General features: G+C 38.5%; 1 protein-coding gene across 1 annotated transcript in view; it reads left to right on the forward strand.

The window, feature by feature from the left end:
- Window positions 1-22856, forward strand: part of Cngb3 (cyclic nucleotide gated channel subunit beta 3) — a 248128-nt gene that overhangs the window by 189828 nt on the left and 35444 nt on the right. Inside the window, exon 14 of the mRNA NM_001271238.1 lies at window positions 11298-11381. Within this exon, the coding sequence (NP_001258167.1) occupies window positions 11298-11381 (84 nt within the window). The remainder of the gene's footprint in view (window positions 1-11297; window positions 11382-22856) is intronic.

Genomic DNA, 22856 nt, shown 5'->3' on the forward strand with positions numbered 1-22856 from the left:
CTATAACTCAACATTTCCTTTTTTCATGGGAATGAAGTTTAAGATAGAACAAAGTATTTCCCTTTACAGTAAGCAAAACCAAGTTGATAGAAGCCCTGAAGACCATTGTTAGTACTTAGGAGTTGTAGGATGATGTCATTATGCAGCAAGGCGAGTCCAGGATAAGCCATAGCCTTATGAGAAGAAATGGTAGGCGGGAAAAAATCTAGGAAGGAGGGAAGAGAAGAAGAAGCTGAGAGAACATGGCGGCAGATATTAAGATTCTTCTCTGTGCATAGTTACAAGTTGTTATGACTAATTTTAAGAGATGGGTGTGTACAGGATTTTGTGTTGTCTAGATGGGCAAATTATATCTTATCAATTGGATCAGAGGATATTGTGTGGTGTGTTCTTTCATGTGGCAACTTAATTGAGTTCAAAAGAGTGCATGGTGGCAGGATGCACTGGGCCCACCATGGAATTGGGATGTGTACGCATGGCAGGGTAATAACCCACCAAAGGGAAAGTGTGCTCCCAAGGGTCTATGCTGAGTGACAACGTGGTGAACCAGGTCCACCACTTTTTTATTTTTACTGCAACAAGGAGTCACAGTGAATTATAAATCACTGATATCTTAAGGTCTCTTTCAAAGAAGTCATAAGAAAAAAGGTGGGTGGGGAGCCTAGAAATAGACATGGATAAGTCCCACGAAGCAAAAAATGTAGAGATACTAAAGATAAACTTTATCAGCTTCACAATTGTGTTCCAGATTTGTAGATGCTTTTTTAAAAAATGAGTTTCCTGGAACCAGCACTCATCAATTTGGTTATGTTTTGAATAAAAATGGAATTTCCCACAACTCAATTCAGATCTCCAGAATCTTTACACAAACATTTAATACAATTTTTAAGCAGCACAGGATTTCTCATCATCTAAAGTGAAACGATTTGTATCAGTTTTATTTCATACATCAGCCCATAATCATTGAGGGTCTAGCATGTCCAGAGCCCTGGTGAGGAGAAGAGAGTGAATCGCACAGGCACATTAACCTGAGAATGCTCAGGAGGTGACGCCATCTGTATGGGTGACCTATGAAGGAGTGAAGAGGCTTCCTGAACTTCTATATCTTTGTCTAAAATACAACATTAGCTCCTAGTCTCATAGGGATGTTGGAAGACAAACAAAATGATAAAATGTAATATAAGTGCTATGTATTTCTACAATAGTCCTGTCTATGTCTCAGAAGTCATTCAATTCTCACTGTCTTATAGAAAATGAGAAAATTCCTGCCTGCTTCCCATTAATCTATACACTTGGCAACTTAGTTCCCACATAGTGATAGAGATAGATATGCCAATATTCCTAAGAGAGGTGCTCACTGGGGTTTCCCTGTGAGAATGTGGCTGTCTGATCAGGCAGGTTGCTTTAGTTCCTCTGCTTTCTCCTGTGAACCATGACAGATCTGACCCACATCCTTCACTGGTGCTCAGGTCAATGTGTAAAGGAGACAGGTAATCTTGACCTCTGCCCAGTAACACTGTTTGCCAAGTTTAACCAGTACAGCCATGCTGGAAATCTTGTGGATCAAGGAAATGGGAATCAAAGCAGACGACTCTGTTGGGGTGAACGCCGTAGTAGCAACATTCATGATCCCCTCTGTTTCCTGGAGATGCTTCAAGGAAATCTAGGAGACATTATCTGGATGACATAGGGCTTAAAATTTTAGATGCTTTTTTAAAGTTACCACATGTGCTTCATAGTTGTTTTGTCAAGTCGACACAAGTTAGAGTCATCTGAGAAAACAGAACCATAATGGAGAAAATGTCCTCCTCCTTCAGATTGGCATGTAGGAAAATCTATGTGCAATTTTCTTAACTAATTATTGATATGAAAGGGTCCAGCACACTGGGGGCAGTAGCGCCCCTGGTGAGATGTTTTAAATATGAATAGTCCCCATGGGCCCAGGTATTTGAGTACCTAGCCATCAGGGAGTAAGCACTATTTGAAAAGGATTCAGGGGTGTGGCCTTATTGGAGGAGGTATGTGACTAGAAGTGTGCTTTGAGGTTTCAAAAGCCCATGCCATGCCCAAGCTCAGCCTCTCTCTCTCTCTCTCTCTCTCTCTCTCTCTCTCTCTCTCTCTCTCTCTCTCTCTTCCCCCTGCACCCACAGGTATCTCAAACTGTAAGCATGCTTCCCAATTAGGTAACTTCTTTTATATGAGTTGCTTGGTCATGGCGTCTCTTCATGCCTAGGTAGGTGGTCCTGGATGGTAGGAAAGGTAGGAAAGCAAACCATGGTGAGCAAATCAGTGTGCTGTGTTCCTCCACAATCTCTGCTTCAGTTCCCACTCTGATTCCTGTCCTTCCTCAGCAACTGACTTGGCTTCCCTCAGTTACAGACTGTGATTATCACGAGAACACCAAATGAACACTTTCCTTCCTACCTTGCTTTTGCTCCTTGTCTTTACCAAAGCAACGGAAAGCAAAGTGGGACCCTGTGACATGGCACAGCAGTGGAGCTATGAGTCCACTTCCAAACTTGGATTCAATGGAGACTGACTCAGAAGCACCTAACCCCTGTGATGTTGACTGTCAGGTTCCCTAAATGATTGACTTACTCCATTTACTATTCAATAATACACGGGGGAAAAGCCCATACATAGATCCACTGCAAGGCAGATGGAAATTGTAAGGTATTACGTCAGTGAGCAGTAACCTGAGCTACACAGAGGAAAAATCGCACAAAATTGTAAAAAAAAAAACAAAAACAAAAAAAGACTGTGGTTTTAAAGGCCACATGAAGCATCCTCCTGGTTCCTCTGTCCTCCAAGTCCATGAAAACTGCCCTGATATGCCAATGGTATTTCTTATAGCCTTTGGAAACACATTGGTTCTACCCTGAAATTATCCATAAGTGAAAACAAGAATACACATACCGGCAAATGCCTGTTTTGACACCTGAGGGAATAAATGTGAATGTCCTTGATAGGTTATGTATGTCCCTGTTATTTCAAGAGTTTTTTTTTTAAATCTGTGTGTAGTATGTTTTCTTCAACCCTACTTTACAAATCTCAATGCTATTTAAAATAGAGGAATTTCGACAGTTTGTCACCGGTAATGAAAGACATCTGCTTTATGGATGCCTAAAGCAACCTCCTAAAAGCTACAAATGCATGTAGCATTTGACCCATGGCTACACACAAAGGTTTTGTACTGCTGCCCAAATTGCCAAGTAACCTAAATAAAATTTAATTTGAGTACACATACAAAAAAAGAAAAAGAAAAGAAAAGAAAAAAAGAAAGGAAAAGGGGAAACGAACAGAAGAGTAGCTTCTCTTTAAATTTCTGTAACATCAAAACATCTAATGACTTTTATCAAAGAAAGTTACACATAAAAAGGAAAATAAGTTAATCCAAGATGCTACTCCTTTTAACCATAAAATAATGGAATGGAATAGGTAAATATGCTTGCCACAAAGCTACAGGACTGAAGCTTCATTCCCAGAACACATGTGACAGAACACTGAGTCTTGCAAGTTGTCCTCTGACCTCCACACACCTGTGAACACACTCGCATAAATAAATGAATAAATCCATGTGGAAGAAATAATTTTGTGGAGAAAAATAAAGTGTAGTAGTTCTCGGACACATCGTAAAACAGAATGAATTCTCCATGTAGGTATCATTTCCCTAGGCTGAAGTCTAGATGGGAAGGGTTGACCTCTAATGCACAGCAGCCAGACCCCGGGTACGTGACCATAAACAATCTGTCAGAGGCAGCAGTGCTTGGTTGGTAAAGCAAAGCTAATGTTTATTCTCTTTAGATTTTATGTTGAGTGTGCATGATCTGATTCAAGTTGTGTCCGAATGTGTTAATAGAAAGTCATATTTCAAACTGTCCAAATGCCCCTCTCTGGGGAAACCTAAGCAAGACCTTGTAAACTATTGATGGAAGTGCTCTGTGCCTTCCTGATGAGAAGAGGGCTAATTATCTGCTTATCTATTTTAGGGCTTATCTCCTAGGTTGGTCTAACAGCACCCCATTGATTTGTTCTCCTTTATTAGTGCTTTCTGTCAGTGAGCTCACCTGATGGCTAGAAGAGGAATAGTGAAATGCCTGTCTCCACCCAGAGAGAAATTCTTACTTTTATTAACATTTTAAATAAGAACAATTACTGATGTCTCATGTGTTCTCACAGCTAGGCTCCTTCCTCCTTCCCCAGACAGCACCACTAAAATAAATACTTCTAAGATATCTTTACAGAGATCATTTTCTAATAATTTTATTTGTTACACATGAATCTTAAAAGGTATTATTTTATATGCTTATTTTTATAATCTAATAGTATATTTAATTTATTTCATCGTGCTTTAGTGAAAAACCACATAATTTAAATAATTATATATAATCATACATGTACTTTATTTCAATTCTTTTTTATACTCAAGTCTAAAAACACATGTTATTTTGTTTGTATTATTTTATCCACAATATGGTGTTGCCTTTCTATTCAATAATGAAAACAATAGTCCCTATTTATCAACAGGGAAAATAGTCTGTGACCTTAAGCAGATGCTTAACATTATATAACTAATGCCTTTTCCATAAGTACTGTAAATTTTACACTTTTACGTACAACCGAAGAATTACCATTACACACACACATGCACATACACTTGCACACATACCACACAGAGAGAGAGAGAGAGAGAGAGAGAGAGAGAGAGAGAGAGAATGAGAGAATGAGAGAATGAAAGAATGGATGGCGGGAGGGAGGGAGGAAGGGAAGGAGGGAGAGAAAGGGAGAGAGAGTGCTGATATACTCACACGTATCTGTAAAGAGGGTAGTTCCAGGTCTGTGAAACATAGAGAAGAGTAAAAAAAAAAGAGGGAGAGCACTTAAAACAATGGAAGCAGCTGCATTACTTACAAATCCCAAAGTGAAGGGAGAACAGCTTACAGGAGCGGCCCTGTCCTCCAGCTCTGATCAGTTAGTGCAAAAGGAATCATGAAGGAGGAAGGCCAATGAGCCAAAGTGCAATCCAGAATTTACCAGGAAGGTTTCTTACAAGATGTTCTAACTGGTTGTTTTGTAGCAAGCAACTATGAGTTTCTTACAGTCACATTTTAAATGAAAAGTCATAATTCAAGACCTTCCCTTGTCGCCCTGTTATGCCAAATCCAGTCCTTGAGTCTTATCCCTAGTCCTACAACAGAATGCCAGCCTCAGCCTCAGCTCAACCCCTGCAACCCCGACCACATATCCTTTGAATCTCAAGAGATCACCTTTAGATCTGCTGTGGTCTCCTTATGCATTCAGACCTCATTCTCAATGAATCACAAAGATCTCCAAACTTTCTTCTCCCAACTACCCAACTTCCAAAAACACAGCTATTTCCTATGAACACACATTCCTGGCTGAATGGGCCAGGAAAACAGGCAGCATACAAACATCACACTCTCTGAAAATCTAGAAACCTAGAGAAATAGAAACCAAGGTAAAAATCACCCATACTACCAAAGTCAAATTCAGAGATTAGCACCTAGACCTATCATCGACCTATCATCGTCTGAACCCAAATGCCATTGCCAGCCTAAAGGCAACCGCCATGGCAATTTGTATCCACTAGAGCCCAGCTATCCTACCACAGCAGGCCTTGAATAGTTTAACCTACCTATAAAAACAGCTGATATGAATATGATAGAGGTCCTTAAAGAGGAAATTAATAAATCCCTTAAGAAAATAAAGAAAAACATGAACGGTGTAAGGAAATAAAATCATTCCCTAAAATTGGAACTAGAAGCAATGAAAGAAATCTGGAAAAAAATTTAGGAATTCAAAGTTACAAAGGCAAGCTTCACGAGCAGAATATACAGCATGGAAGAGAGAATCTCAGGCATTCAAGATATAATAGAATAAATGGACAAATCAGTCAAAGAAAATGGTAAATCTTAAGAAACAAAAAACAAAACAAACAAAAAAACTCCTGGCACAAAAAAATCCAGGAAATCTGGGACACTAGGAAAAGATCAAACCTAAGAATAATAGGTATAGAGGAGAAAGAAGAATCCCAGATCAAAGACCCAGAAAATGTTTTCAATAAAATCATAGAAGAAAAATTTTCTAACTGAAAGAGATGCCTATAAAAGTAAAAGGAGTGTACAGAACAACGAATAGATTTGACCAAAAAGAAAGCCCCATCACCACACAATAATCAAAACACATAGAAATAAAGAATATTAAAAGCTGCAAAAAATCAAGTAATATATAAAGGCAGACCTGTTTGAAATACTCCTGAGTTCTCAATGGAGACTCTATAAACCAGAAGGGCTTGGACAGTTGTGCTATAGACAATAAAAGGCCATAGAGCTCAGCCCAGGCTACTATACCAGGAAAACTTTCAAACATCATAGGTGGAGAAAATAAGATATTCCATGAAAAAGACAGCTATAAATAATACCTATCTATAAATACAGTCTCATACCTAGAAGGAAAAACCCAACTTCTAGATGGTACCTATACCATAAAAGCATGGGAAGTGAATAATCTCACAAGCAAAACCAAAAGAAGGGATGCACATACACACACACACACACACACACACACACACACACACAATACCATCACTATCACCAACAACAAAATAACAGGAATCAACCATCGTTGGTCATTGAAATCTCTTAATATGAATGGTCTCAATTCTCCAAGAAAGTGTCATGGACTGACAGAATGGATTAGAAAAAATATCCCTCCTCTGCTATATCCAAGAAAGTATTTCAACATCAAAGAAGATGTTACCTCAGGTAAAGAGTTGGAAAAAGATATACCAAACAGATGGATCTCAGAACCAAACTGGTGTAGCCATTTTAATACCTAACAAAATAGAATTCAAACTAAGTCTGTTCAAAAGAGATAAGTAAAGACACTACATACCCATCGAAGGAAAAATCTACCAAGGGGACATTCTAATTCTTAACATTCTTAACATCATTGCCCCAAATATAAGCTCAACCAAGTCTGTAAAAGAAACACTACTATAGTTTAAATCAATTATTGATCATCACACACCAATAGTATGAGACATCAACATCCCACTGTCATCAATGGACAAGTTACCCAGACCCCCCCAAAAAAGTGTCTAACAGAGAAATACTGGACATACAGATGTTATAAACCAAATGGACATAACAGGTATTTATAGATGATTTCTCCCAGACACAAAAGAATATTCCTTCTTTCCAGAATCTCATGGAACTTATTTGCAGATGCTGTGATAGTATACATAAGTTACCACCCCCCCAAAAAAATGCCACCAGGGAATTTTTTACAGCTGATAAATATGTTTAGCAAAGTGAATGGATGCAAAATTAACCAAAAAAATCAAATTAGTAGCCCTTCTATGTACAAAACACAGACTGAGAAAGAAATCAGGGAAATAATATCCACCTTCCACAAATGTCTCAAATAATATAAAGTATCTTGGAATAAAACTAGCCAAGTAAGTGAAAGACCTGTATGACAATACCTCCAGGTCACTGAAGAAAGTAATTAAAGAAGATCTCAGAAGATGAAAAGCTCTCACATGCCCATGGATGAGTAGGACTAACATCATAAAAACGTGCAATCTTTCAAAAGCAATCTACAGATTCAGTGCAATCCCCATTAAAATCACAACACAATTCTTTACAAACATTGAAAGGACAACTCTTAATTTTGTATGGAAAAAAAGAGTAGCTGAAACAATTCTGAATATTAATTTAAAAAAAACCTGCTAGAAGTATGAACATCCTTGATTTTAAGTTGTACTTCAAAGGTATAGTAATGAAAACTACATGTATTGGCATAAAAAGAGACAAGAGATTAATGGAATAAAGTAAAGTCCTTGACATAACTTACATCCACACGGACACCTGATTTTTTTAATACAGAAGTTAGAAATATGCATTGGGAAAAAGAGAGCATCAACAAATGGTGCTCATCTAATAATGATGAGCATGTAGAAGAGTGTAAATAGAACCATAGCTTTCACCCTGCACAAAACAAGTCCAGGTGGATCAAAGACCTCAACATAAAATGAGAGTCACTGAACCTGACAGAAGAGAATGTGGGGAATAGACATGAACACATAGGAGATGACTTTTTGAACAAGAAACTGGTCGCTCAGGCTTTAAGATAAACAATGGGTTTCATGAAACTGAAAAGCTTCTGTAAGGATGTCATCAGTCAAAAACAGTTGTAGCCTACAGAATGGGAAAATATTTATACCAAATCCTCACATGACAGAGGGCTCATATCCAAAATACATAAAGAACTCAAGAAATTAGATATCAAAAAAACCAAATAATCTAATTTAAAATGGGGCTTAGAGATCTAAACAGAGAATTCTCAACACAGGAATCTAAAAATGACTTAGAAACATTTTTAGGCTCAAAATCCATCAGGGAAATGCAAATCAAAACTACTTTGAAATTCCAATTTACAGCTGTCAGAATGGTAAAGATCAATAACACAAGTGACAGCTCATGCTGATGAGGATATGGAGCAAGGGGAGCTCTCCTTCATTGCAAACGCATACAGCCACTATGAAAATCAACATAGAATTCCCTCAGAAAATTGGGAATTGATTTCCCTCAAGATCCAGGTTTAACACTCTTGAGCATATACCCAAAAGGTGCTCCATCCTACCACCAAGATACTCACATGTTAATTGTGCCTTTACAGTAATCAGAAACTAGAAATGACCTAGAAGTCCCTCACTGTTGATAAATGTTGATTGATATTTTAAAAGTATACATTTACACAATGTATTATTCAGCTGTTTAGAAAAATAACTTTATGAAATTCGCAAGCAAATGTATAGAGCTAGAAAAATATCATCTTGAGTGAGGTAATCCAGACACTGAAAGACAAATATGGTATGTGTTCACTTATAAGTGGATATTAGTCACTAATTAAATGATAATCAACTACAATCTGTAAATGCAGAGAGGTTAGGTAAAGAGAAGGGGGGGTGTATGAATATCCCTGGGAAGAGGAAATTGAGTAGATCTTACAGGTGTACTGGGGATGGCTGGGGATGGATTGGGAGATACCAGTCTGAGGAGGAAGGGAGAATGGATGGAGTGGTAGAGTACAGAGAGAACTGACTGGGACTAGGAAGTATTTATGGGGTGGTGTGGAAACAGTGCAGTGGAAACTTCCTGGACTCTATGAAGGCGGTCCTAATGACAACTCCTGGAATAGGGATAAGTATCTTAGAGTAAAGCAAGGCTTCCAATGGAGAGACTAAGTTGCATTCAATTGAGTTCTTAGCCAACAGAGTACAGTGGAAAGCTCAAAAAAACCCAGAATGGGGGCTGGGGATCTAGCTCAGTGGTAGAGCGCTTACCTAGGAAGCGCAAGGCCCTGGGTTCGGTTCCCAGCTCCGAAAAAAAAGAAAAAAAACCAGAATGGGGTTAAAACAAAGGGTTACTCTCAGAGAATTGACAGTGAGACCCCCATTATCAAGAGCAACTCCCACACAACTCACTGAACATGGAAACATCAAACTGGTGAAAACATGGAGCCTTCACTCCTAAGTTCTAGTCTCTTTGGTATAGGAAGATACTGTGCAGGCTACTGAAAGAGAAACATAAACACAAACACAGCCACAGAAACTTTGACCTACAATTTATCCTGCTTGCAAAATATGCTAGGGCAATAATGCCTCAGAACTTGTGGGAATAGCCAGCCTATGTCTGATTTGACTTAAGTCCCACTCTACATGAGTTGGAACTCGTATCCAACCCTGCTTGGAAAACTAGGAACCAAAGACTGAATACCCCAGAAACCTATGGTAAAACCAAACAGGACTGGTCAAATTAAAAAAAAATCAATAAAATGATTCCTAATGATATTCTATTATACTCATAAATCAGTGCCTTATCCAGTCATAATCAGAGAAGCTTCCTTCAGCAGCAGAGGGGATCAGATGCAGAGAGCCACAGGCAGAGAGTATAGGGGGTCTAAAGTAGAAATCTGGATCAAATCCCTCCCCTCTGAGCTCAGAGAATCCAGTGAAATTGGTGGAAAATATAAAGTTCTAGGAGAGATAGAGGACACCAGGAGAACAGGACCCTCTGAATTAACTAAGCAAGGCACACATGAGTTCAGAAAGACTGAAGAAACAAGCACAGGGCCCACAGGGTGTCTGCAACAGATACTCTGCATAAATAGATAGGTGATAGATAGATAGATAGATAGATAGATAGATAGATAGATAGATAGATAGATAGATAGATGAGAGATAGATAGATAGATAGACAGTAGATAGATAGTAGATAGATAGATAGATAGATAGATAGATAGATAGATAGATAGATAGATAGATAGATAGATAGATAGATTAGTATTTTTATTAGATTCCCGACTTTGAGAACAACTGGGTCTCTGACTCTTGTGGCTGCTCTTAGAACTCTTCTCATGTTGGGTTCTTGTGTCCAACTTCAATTGATAGTTTTTGCTCTACCATATTGTATTTTGTCATGTTTGGTTGTCATCTCTTAGAAGTCTGTTATTCTTTAGTTAGAGATAGAAAGGGAAGATATCCAGAATGGAGGGGAGGTGTGGAAGAATTGGAAGAAATAGAGGTAGGAGAAATATAATTAGGATAAATTGTATGATACAAAAAATCTTAGAATCTATCTTCAGTGAAAGAAAAAATGTCATAGGTCATAGAAGGTATAAGCTTGAGTGAGGCAAATCGATTGTATTTATAGTCACCTGATAGACAAGAGATCACTAAAAGGTGACTATTTGAAGGAAACTGTCCCACCTCATACCTTAAATACTGCAGATACAGCCTTTATGTGTATTTTCCTACCTTTATGAAGGTAATAATTATGTTGGAGAGGAAAAACACATATAAGTTTAAAGAGTTATGTGATATCAAAGTTTTGATTAATGATGCTTTACAAAAGAAAACTCTTTATCAAATGCTGTAAATCATGTTAATCCAAACAAGTCTAAACATTGTCACTAATAGTTGTCATTAAGCACTATGTAAAGTTTCATTTATGAATACTTTTTCATAACAATTTCATAGTTTAGAAGAACGGGAACACGATTAAATGATAACAGGTGGGAGAGACGGGACTCAGTCCACGTATTTCTTTATTGAGTTCCAAGCTCCTAATATTGCTATCATTTTCTTATACAGTTTAGGTCACGGCAAGTTCACAACTGTTGTAAGTTAGCAGTTGGAGATGAGGACAGGTGTCTATTAAGTATCTTTATTGCTTTGCTGTGTCTGTAAAATTATTGTTCTCCTTATCAAGGGCTGTGACACCCAGATGATTTATGACCTGCTACTAAGACTGAAATCCACTATTTATTTACCTGGTGACTTTGTCTGCAAAAAGGTGAGTAAATACTATTTTCAAGTGCACAGTTAATAATGCATTGGAAGAATTTGTTCATAGGTCAATAATGCATTTTAAATAAAATCTGTCCAGTTTGACTTCCATATTATAAAATACTATGACATATACTTAGTTCTACAAAATGACAATGAATGCTTAGAGTGCAAAATGGAACAAGATAATATAAGTTCAACTGCATAGATCATTGAATAGACATGTAGGAGGTCCAAAAGGTCTTTGTACAAATGTAAATTACCAATCACAATTAACTATTTTAAATGAAAGATAAAATGTAAATGTGACTTGTGCTTTTGCCTTTTCTGTACCAGCTATCTGTTGCTTCTATTGTGTTCACAGTTAATAAATAATCAATGCCAAATTTTTTAAATATTGTGAATTTGATGACTACAAAAGTATTACATTTTATAATTTCTTAAATAGAAAACATGTAAATGACAAACATGAAAATAGTAACTATTCAAATATTGTCCCTGTCTCCTTTTTTTATTGGATATATTGCTTTATTTACATTTCAAATGTTATTCCCTTTCCCAGCTTCCTATCCATAAGTCCCCTATCCTCTTTGCCCTCCCACTCCCCCATAAGGGTGTTCCCCCCAACACTCCCCCTTACCGCCCCCAACATTCTCCTGCACTGGGTCCAACCTTGGCAGTACCAAGGGTTTCTTCTTCCACTGGTGTCCAAAAAGGCCATCCTCTGTTACGTGTGCAGTTGGAGCCATGGGTCAACCCATATATAGTCTTTGAGTAGTGGTTTAGTTCCGGGAAGCTCTGGTTGGTTGATATTGTTCTTACGGGATTGCAAGCCCCTTCAGCTCTTTCAATCATTTCTCTAATTCCTCCAACAGCGGTCCCGTTCTCAGTTCAATGGTTTGCAGCTAGCGTTTGCCTATGTATTTGACATGCCCTGGTTGTGTCTCCCAGGAGACATGTATATCCAGTTCCTGTCAGCATGCCCTTCTCAGCTTCATCGATTTTAATCTACTTTTGGTGACTATATACATATGCGTTACATGTGGGGCAGGCGCTGATTGGCCGTTCCTTCAGTCTCTGCTCTAAACATTGCCTAGATATCACCTCCTATGGATATTTTTGTTCCCCCTTTTAAGAAGGAGTGGAAGCATCCACATTTTGGTCATCCTTCTTCTTGAGCTTCCTGTGGTTTGTGGACTGCATCTTGGGTAATTCAAACTTTTGGGCTAATATCCACTTATCAGTGAGTGTATACCATGTATGCGTATCTGTGATTGGGTTACCTCACTCAGGATGATATTTTGTAGTGCAATACATTTGCCTATGAATTTCATGAAGTCATTGTTTTTGAGAGCTGAGTATTACTCCATTGGGTAGAGGTACCACATTTTCTGGATCCATTCCTCTGTTGAGTTACATCTGGGTTCTTTCCAGCTTCTAGCTATTATAAATAAGATTGCTATGAACATAGGGGAGCATGTGTCTTTGTTGTATGTTGGAGCATCTTTTGGGTATATGCCCAGGAGTGGTATAGATGAGTCCTCAGGTAGTACAAGGTCCAATTTCCAGAGGAACCTCGAGAATGATTTCAGAGTGGTTGTACCAGTTTGCAATCCCACGAACAGTGGGGGAGTGTTCGTCCTTCTCCACATCCTCATCAGCATTTGCTATCACCTGAATTTTTTATCTTAGCCATTCTGACTTGTGTGAGGTGGAATCTCAGGGTTGTTTTGATTTGCATTTCCCTGATGACTAAGGATGTTGAACATTTCATTAGGTGCTTCTCAGACATTCAATATTCCTCAGCTGAGAATTCTTTGTTTAGCACTGTACTTATTTTTAATAGGGTTATTTGGCTCTCTGGAGTATAACTTCTTCAGTTTTTTGTGTATTTGGATATTAGTCCTCTATCAGATGTAGGATTGATTGGTAAAGATCTTTTCCCAGTCTGTTGGTTCCCGGTTTTGTCCTAATGACAGTGTTCTTTGCCCTACAGAAACTTTGCAGTTTTATGAGATCCCATTTGCTGATTCTTGATCTTAGAGCATAAGCCATTGGTGCTTTGTTCAGAAAAATTTCCCCGGTGCCCATGGGTTCAAGACACTTCTCCACTTTTTCATCAATTAGTTTGAGTGTATCTGGTTTGAGGTGGAGGTCCTTGATTCACTTGAACTTAAGCTTTGTACAGGGCAATAAGAATGGTTCAATTTGCATTCTTCTGCATCTGACCTATAGTTGAACCAGCACCATTTGTTGAAAATGCTATCTTTTTTCCATTGGATGGTTTTAGCTCCTCTGTCAAAGAACAAGTGACCGCAGGTGTGTGGGTTTATTTCTGGGTCTTCAGTGCTATTCCACCGATTTATCTGCCTGTCTCTGTAACAATGCCTTACAGTTTTTATTACTATTGCTCTGAATTACTGCTTGAGGTCAGGGATGGTGACTCCCCCAGAAGTTCTTTTATTGTTGAGTATATTTTTCGATATCCTGGGGTTTTTTGTTATTCCAAATGAATTTGCAAATTGCTCTTTCTATCTCTATGAAGAGTTGAGTTGGAATTTTGATGAGGATTGCATTGAATCTGTAGATTGCTTTTGGTAGTGAGCATTTTTACTATATTAATGCTGTCAATCCATGAACATGGGATGTCTTTCCATCTTATGAGATCTTCTTCAAATTCTTTCTTCAGAGGCTTGAAGTTCTTGTCATACAGATCATTCACTTGCTTGGTTAGCGTCACACCAAGGTATTTTATATTATTCGGGACTACTATGAAGGGTGCCATTTCCCTAATTTCTTTCTAAGCCTGTATATCCTTTGAGTAGAGGAAGGCTACTGATTTGTTTGAATTAATTTTATACCCAGACACTTTACTGAAGTTGTTTATCAGGTTTAGTAGTTCTCTGGTATAAGTTTTGGGGTCACTTAAGTATACTATCATATCATCTGAAAATAGTGATATTTTGACTTCTTCTTTTCTTCTTCTTTCCAACTTGTATCCCTTTGACCTCCTTTTGTTGTCTTATTGCTCGAGCTAGGATTTCAAGAACTATATTGAATAAGTAGGGAGAGAGTGGGTAGCCTTGTCTAGTCCCTAATTTTAGTGGGATTGTTTCAATTTTATCTCCATTTAGTTTGATGTTTGCTTTTATTATGCTTAGGTATGGGCCTTGAATTCCCGATCTTTTTGGGACTTTTATCATGAACAGGTGTGAATTTTGTCGAATGATTGCTTAGCATCTAATGAAATGATCATGTGGTTTTTATCTTTGAGTTTGTTTATATAGTGAATTATGTTGAAGGATTTCCATATCCTCGAGCTAGGATCCCTGCATCCCTGCATCCCTGCATCCCTGTGATGAAGCCTACTTAATCATTGTGGATGACAGTTTGGTTGTGTTGGTGGATTCAGTTTGCGAGAATTTTATAGAGTATTTTTGCATCGATATTCATAAGAGAAATTTATATGAGATCTCTTTGTTGGGTCTTTGTGTGGTTTAGGTATAAGAGTAATTGTGACTTCATAGAAGGAGTTTGGTAGTGATCCATCTGTTTTTATTTTGTGGAATAGTTTGGACAATATTGGTATGAGTCTTCTTTGAAGGTCTGATAGAATTCTGGACTAAACACATCTGGTCCTGGGGACTTTTTGCTTGGAAGACTTTTAATAACTGGTTCTATTTCTTTAGAAGTTCTGGGGTTGTTTAGATGGTTTATCTGTTCCTGATTTAACTTTGCTTCATGATATTTGTCTAGAAAAGTGTGCATTTCCTCCAGATTTTCTAGTTTTGTTGAATATAGGCTTTTGTAGTAGGATCTGCTAACTTTGAATTTCCTCAGATTCTGCTGTACTTCAGATTCTCCCTTTTCATTTCTGATTTTGTTCATTTGTATATACTCTCTGTGTCCTCTACTTTGTCTGACTAAGGGTTTATCTATCTTGTTGATTTTCTCAAAGAACCTGTTCTTGGTTTTGTGGATTCTTTGTATAGTTTTTTGTTTCTGCATGGTTGATTTCAGCCCTGAGTTTGATTATTTCCTGCCTTCTACTCATCTTGTGTATATTTGTTTCTTTTTGTTCTAGAACTTTTAGGCATGCTGTGCTGTCAAGCTGCTGATGTATGCTCTCTCCTGTTTCTTTTTGCAAGCACTCAGAGCTATGAGTTTTCCTTTTAGCACTGCTTTTACTGTGTCCCATAAGTTTGGGTATGTTGTGCCTTCATTTTCATTAAATTCTAAGAATTCTTTAATTTCTTTCTTTATTTCTTCCTTAACCAAGTTGTCATTGAGTAGAGCATTGTTCAACTTCCATGTATATGTGGGTGTTTTGTAGTTATCGTTGTTACTGAAGACCAGCCTTAGTCTGTGGTGGTCTGATAGGATGCATGGGATTATATCTTCCTCCCTGTATTTGTTGAGGCTGTTTTGTGACCAATTATATGGTCAGTTTTAGAGAAGGAACCTTGAGGTGCTGAGAAGAAGGTATATCCTTTTGTTTTTGGATGTAATGTTCTATAAATATCTGTTAAGTCCATTTGGTTCATAACTCCTGTTACTTTCTTATGTCTCTATTTAATTTCTATTTCCATGATCTGTCCATTGAGGAGAGTAGGGTGTTGAAATCTCCTACTATTATTGTGTTAGGTGCAATGTGTGCTTTGAGCTTTAGTAAGGTTTCTTTTATGAATGTAGGTGTCCTTCCATTGGAATATAAATATTTAGTATTGAGAGTTCATCTTGGTGCATTTTTCCTTTGATGAATATGAAGTGTCCTTCCTTATCTTTTTTGATGACTTTTGGTTGAAAGTAGATTTTATTCAATATTAGAATGGCTACTCCAGCTTGTTTCTTCAGACTATTTGTTTGGAAAGTTGTTTTCCAGCCTTTTGTTCTGCGGTAGTGTCTGTCTTTGTCGCTGAGGTGTGTTTCCTGTATGCAGCAAAATGCTGGGTCCTCTTTACATATCCAGTCTGTATATCTTTTTGTAGGGGAATTGAATCCATTGCTGTTGAGAGATATTAAGGAATAGTGATTGTTGCTTCCTGTTATTTTCATATTTAGAGGTGGGATTATATTTTTGTGTCTCTCTTATTTTGGTTTCATTGCAAGTACTGGGTAGTTTCTCTCCTTGTGTTGGAGTTTTGTATCTATTATCCTTTGCTTGGCTGGATTTGTAGAAAGATATTTTGTAAGTTTTGTTTTGTCACGGAATATCTTGGTTTCTCCATCTATGTTAATTGAGAGTTTTGCTGGATATAGTAGCCTGGGCTGGCATTTGTGTTCTCTTAGAGTCTGAATGACGTCTGCCCAGGATCTTCTGGCTTTCATTGTCTCTGGTGAGAAGCATGGTATAATTCTTATATGTCTGCCTTTATATGACACTTGACACTTTTCCCTTGCTGCTTTTAATATTCTCTCTTTGTTTTGTGCTTTGGTGTTTTCACGATTATGTGACAGGAGGAATTTCTATTTTGGTCCAATCTATTTGGAGTTCTGTAAGCTTCTTATATGTTTCTCTTTCTTTAGGTTAGGGAAATTTTCTTCTCTAATTTTGTTGAAGATATTTACTGGCCCTTTAAGTTAGGAGTCTTCATTCTCTTCAAAGTTTATTATTCTTAGGTTTGATCTTCTCATTATGTCCTGGATTTCCTGGATGTTTTGGGCTGGGAGCTTTTTGCATTTTACATTATCTTTGAAGGTTGTGTCAATGTTTTCTATGGTAACTTCTGCCCCTGAAATTCTCTCTGTTGGTGATGCTTGCATTGATGACTCCTGATCTCTTTCCTAGGTTTTCTATCTCCAAGGTTGTCTCCCTTTTGCTTTCTTTATTGTTTCTATTTCCATTTTTAAATCTTGGACTATTTTGTTCAATTCCTTCACCTGATTGGCTGTGTTTTCCTGTAATTCTTTAAGAGATTTTAGTGTTTCCTCTTTAAGGTCTTCTACTTGTTTGCTTGTGTTGTCGTGTATTTCTTTAAGGGAGTTATTTATGTCCTTCTTAAAGTCCTCCATCATCATCATAAAATGTGATTTAAATCTAAATCTTGCTTTTCCAGTGTGTTTACATATCCAGTATTTGCTTTGGTGGGAGAACTGGGCTCTGATGATGCCAAGTACTCCTTGTTTCTGTTGCTTAGTTTCCTGTGCTTGCCTCTTGCCATCAGGTTGTCTCTGGCATTAGCTTGACTTGCTGTTTCTGACAGTGGCTTGACCCTCCTGTAGGCCTCTGTGTCAGCACTCCTGTAGACCTGTTTTCATGTTTTCTTTCAGCTGTTTTTGAGAACAGAGTCCTCTGCTCTCAAGTGTGTAAGTGCTCCTGGCAACTGCCTTTCAGCTCTCAGAGCAGGCAGGAATAGGAAGGGTCCTGCCCATGACTGCTTCTAGGTCCCTGTGCCCAGAGGACACAGATGGCACTAGGCGATTCCCTCTTGGGTCGGGAATATGGGCAGAGGATAGTCTCCTCTGATTTCACAGAAGTGTCTGCACTTCTGAGAGTACAGCTCTCTCCTCCATGGGATTTGGGTGCAGGGAGCTGTTTGACCAGTTCAGTTCAGTTCTGGGCACAGATCAGAACCACAAGTACCTGCTGCTGTCTTGTCCTATATTCCTGAATTCAGAGGCACCATGCAGTTTCCTCCTGGGCCTGGGATGTGGGCAGAGGTGGGCAGAAGTGGCAGTCTGTCCTGTGGTCTCAGGATAGTCCACAGTTCTGGGTGTTCAGCTCTTTCCCCCATGGGATTTGGGCAGGGAGCTGTGAGACGGGATAAGTTCAATTCTGGGCACAGCCAGAAACCACTGCCTGTCTTTCTCTACAGATTAATGGGTCTCATTATGTAGTCCTGACTGCCCTGGCATCCACTATATAGACCTGGTTGCTCTGCAACTCATAGAGATCTGCCTATCTCTGCTTCTCAAATGTTGGGATTAGAGGTGTTTGTCATCACACCCAGCTCTGATGACTATCTTAAACATAATTAAAAGTATGCCTCTCAGGATGATCACAAAGTCACAACCAGCAAGAACTACATAGGGAGTTCTACACCACCTAATTTGCACAGCAAGTTCTTGCTTCCCAAAAAGAGAGAATGAGACTCTGTAGCTTTTATATCAAACTAACTCAACGATAAAGCTAATAATCAAAATTATTGTTAAAGTAACAAATTATAAAATTATGTGTTTATGTAACATTTAAAGAAGAAGTAAAAATATCTAGGAGAACAAAGGAAACTAACAAGTGAGACTTTAAAAAAGGGAAATTAGAAGGGTGTAGTTGGATATCAGCATACAATATACGCTTGTATGGCTATCTAAAGAGAAAATAAAAGTTTAAAATAAAGGAAAATGTACAATGCAAAAACATGAAGATGATATGAGGAATTGAGGAGTTCACAAATGAGTGTGCATGAGAAACACACGCTTCATCCCAAAACAGTGTGGAATAATCACCATGTTATAGGACATAAAGCAAGGCCAGCAGCTAGAAGACTTCCTGAAGAGGAAGGCTGTAGTAAGTCTTGGGAAATAAACTGAAGTGAACTCACTGTTATCTAAGTATGGAAAAGAACTAGCTTGAGCCAGGACAGATAGGAAGGAATTGTGACCACAGCAAGAATGTAGAGAACTACAGTAAATGGTGTTAAGGGTTGGAGAGATGGCTCAATGGTTAAGTTAAGAGCACCAACTGTTCTTGCAGAGGTCCTGAGTTCAATTCCCAATAACCACATGGTGGCTCACAACAATCTGTAATGGTGTCCGATGCCCTCTTCTGGTGTATCTGAAGACAGCTACAGTAGGCTCATTTACATAAAATAAATAATTTTTAAAGCGTTAAAACAGTGTTAACTTATTTCATAAACGAAAGGTGGTTTTGAATACTCTAGGACAATACTAGCCAAAAGACAAATGCCTATCCTTCAGTAGTTTTACAGTCTAGTGCTAAATTTGACAACTCACACCATGTCACCATCATACGAACACAGGAGACTGGGATCCACACCTAGTCCTGATGAAGCCCACATATTAGCATTCAAAGAAAACACATATGATTCTAAAATACAGCCATAAGAAGGGTAGATCTGATGGAAGAGAAAGAAAACAATTTTAAACAAATTACATAACTGTAAAATGTACAGTTATATAAGTAGAGGCAGAAGTTGTTAGTGGAAGGCAGGGTAGTAAAAGTACATATTCATATTAGAAGAGGAGAGAGAAGTTGTCAGTTTGACAGGAATGACCTTTTTAAAATCTAAAGATAAGTAGTCCTTCAGTAAAGAACAAAAGTAAAAGAAAATCAATAGGATAATACTTTTTATGAGAAGTTGCAGCAATGATCCAAGAAGCAAAACAGAGCCTGTCATATTCAAGTAATGGAGCAAAGGAGTGAGCAAAAGATGGGGAAAAGAAAATCACATGAGATATGAGACACAACAGATACATCAGATGGAGACACTGGCTTATAGGTGAAACCAATCAAATGAAACAAGGGGAAAGGGCAAGTAAAGGGTTTGTAACTGGAATGTAATGAAAGCCAGCTTTAAGAGATCAAGGCACAGTATGAGAAGAAAGGCTGAGGCTGTAACTCTGAAGACACCAATGGTATGAAGGAGATCAGTGAAGCCTATTATGAAAAGAGACAATTGAGAAGGATCTGGCAAAGACAAGAGAGGATTCTGGAATTCTAGAAAGCAAGCATACACATCCCACATAAAATGATCCTGGCAAAATACGGGATGTTCATAAGTGAAGTCAAACCATGCTCATTAAAATGGAACAAAAGAAAGAAACAGTGCTTGGGAGCTAATATCCACTTATCAGTGAATGCATACCACGTGTGTTCTTTTGTGACTGGGTAACCTCACTCAAGATAATATTTTCTACTTCCATCCATTTGCCTAAGAATTCATGAAGTCATGGTTTTTAAGAGCTGAGTAGTACTCCATTGTGTAGATGTAGCACATTTTCTGTATCTGTTCCTCTGTTGAGTTACATCTGGATTGTTTCCAGCTTCTGGCTATTATAAACAAGGCTGCTATGCACATAGTGGAGCATGTGCCCTTGTTATATATTAGAGCATCTTTTGGGTATATGCCCAGGAGTGGTATAGCTGGGTCCTCAGGTAGTACTACGTCCGGTTTTCTGAGGAACTGCCAGACTGATTTCCAGAGTGGTTGTACCAGTTCGCAATCCCACCAACAATGGAGGAGTGTTCCTCTTTTTCTACATCCTCACCAGCATCTGCTGTCACCTGAGTGTTTAATCTTAGCCATTCTGACTGGTGTGAGGTAGAATCTCAGGGTTGTTTTGATTTGCATTTCCCTGATGACTAAGGATATTGAACAGTTCTTTAGGTGCTTCTTGTCCATTCGATATGCTTCAGGTGATAATTCTTTGTTTAACTCTACCCCATTTGTAAAAGGGTTATTTGGCTCTCTGGAGTCTAATTTCTTGTGTTCTTTGTATATATTAGATATTAGCCCTCTATCGAATGTAGGATTGGCAAAGATCTTTTCCCAATCTGTTGGTTGCGATTTTGTCCTATTGACAAAACACAATTCACAGACCACATGAAGCTCAAGAAGAGAAGGGAGAACAAAATACTTATATGATGTAGAGGATGGGAGGGACTTAGAAGGAAGGGGAGAGGGAAGGGGGCCAGGACCAGGTATGGGAGGAGATAGGGATGATACACAGAGTCAGGAATTTAAACAGAGGTTTGTGGCAATAAGAGATGAGGAACTGGGGGCAGCCACCAGCAAGTCCCAGATGCCAGGACCCCGGGACCCAACAAGGATGAGATTAGCTAAAATGGCCAACAAAGCTGAGAGAGAACCTAGAGTCCATATCCAGAGTTATGCAAGGCCCCAGCTTGCGGGATGGGGTCACCCACTCATCTACCAACATTTAACCCAGAATGGCTCCTGTCTAAAGGAAATATGGAGACTAAGTGTGGAGCAGAGGCTTAAGTAAAGGCCATTCAGAGATTGCCCCAGTGGGGGTCCATTCCATATACAGACACCAAACCCAGACACTATTGCTGTTGCCCAGAAGTGCTTGCTAACAGGAGTCTTGGAAATAGATGACACTAGAATGCTAATACTTTCTACATATATAATCATGCAGAGTTACCTTGTTCTACCTGAAGTGCTTGCCTTTCAACACTTTCTCCAAATTAGCACATGAAGCAGTCCTAAGTTAGGTTCAGTCTTGTTTTGCACATGCTGTCAGCCACTATTCTCTTAGAGTGATGTCTACTACATCTGAAAGTTAATTAAGCTTGCAGAAAAGGCTTAAATTAACCCAGAAATATGCAAGACATAGTGGAAGTTTGGGTTCGTTGATTATGCCTGATCTCCTTGGGAAATTATCAAAATGATCATTAAGAAATAATTAGAAGTGCGGAACTATATTTATGTACCCATCATGCACTTCTCCTTCCAGTCAGGTGTAATAACTACCTTTGAAACATCATTCCAGCTCCTTGAAATTTACTTCATGCTTAAAAAGTAATAATAATAGGAATATGACCCTTACCTAATGATCACTTCCTAGAATAAAAGAAACACGCTAATTTTCAAATGAGTTACATTATTTTTGATTCATTTATATTAGCTCATTCATTATGAAGATATCAGTCTTGCTAGCATATTCATTGTTAGATGTAGAATATGTATATATATACATGTCAGGTGACAAAGGTGCTGGGATTTTTTTTTTGGTTTTTATAGTATAATCTTTAATCATATATTGATAAGAGAGGAGAATAAAAATGTAAGAGGATGGGAGATAAGAATCTAAAACAAATATAACCTTCCCTAGTTATGTCTGTAGGGTCATGTCTGAGAGAAACTACATTCTTTGTACATTATACATATACAAATGATCTTTTCTAAGTGCATACTAACCATACCCACCAAGCTTAACAACAATCCTCACAAGTTTTCTTAGAGTAAAACAATTGGATGGTTCATTACTTTTTTTTTCATTTCCTTCTCTTTATTTATTTATTTTTTTTACTCTTTTTTAAATTTATTTAATACTTAATAATAATTCTTTGGTTTCCGGGCAAACATCCCCCTCACCCCTCCCCTTCCTTATGGGTGTTCCCCTCCCAACGCTCCCCCCATTGCCGCCCTCCCCCCAACAGTCTAGTTCACTGGGGGTTCAGTCTTAGCAGGACCCAGGGCTTCCCCTTCCACTGGTGCTCTTACTAGGATATTCATTGCTACCAATTAGGTCAGAGTCCAGGGTCAGTCCATGTATAGTCTTTAGGTAGTGGCTTAGTCCCTGGAAGCTCTGGTTGCTTGGCATTGTTGTACATATGGGGTCTCGAGCCCCTTCAAGCTCTTCCAGTTCTTTCTCTGATTCCTTCAACGGGGGTCCTATTCTCAGTTCAGTGGTTTGCTACTGGCATTCGCCTCTGTATTTGCTGTATTCTGGCTGTGTCTCTCAGGAGCGATCTACATCCGGCTCCTGTCGGTCTGCA

This window comes from Rattus norvegicus, chromosome 5 (assembly GCF_036323735.1).
Source record: "Rattus norvegicus strain BN/NHsdMcwi chromosome 5, GRCr8, whole genome shotgun sequence".
NCBI lineage: Eukaryota > Metazoa > Chordata > Mammalia > Rodentia > Muridae > Rattus > Rattus norvegicus.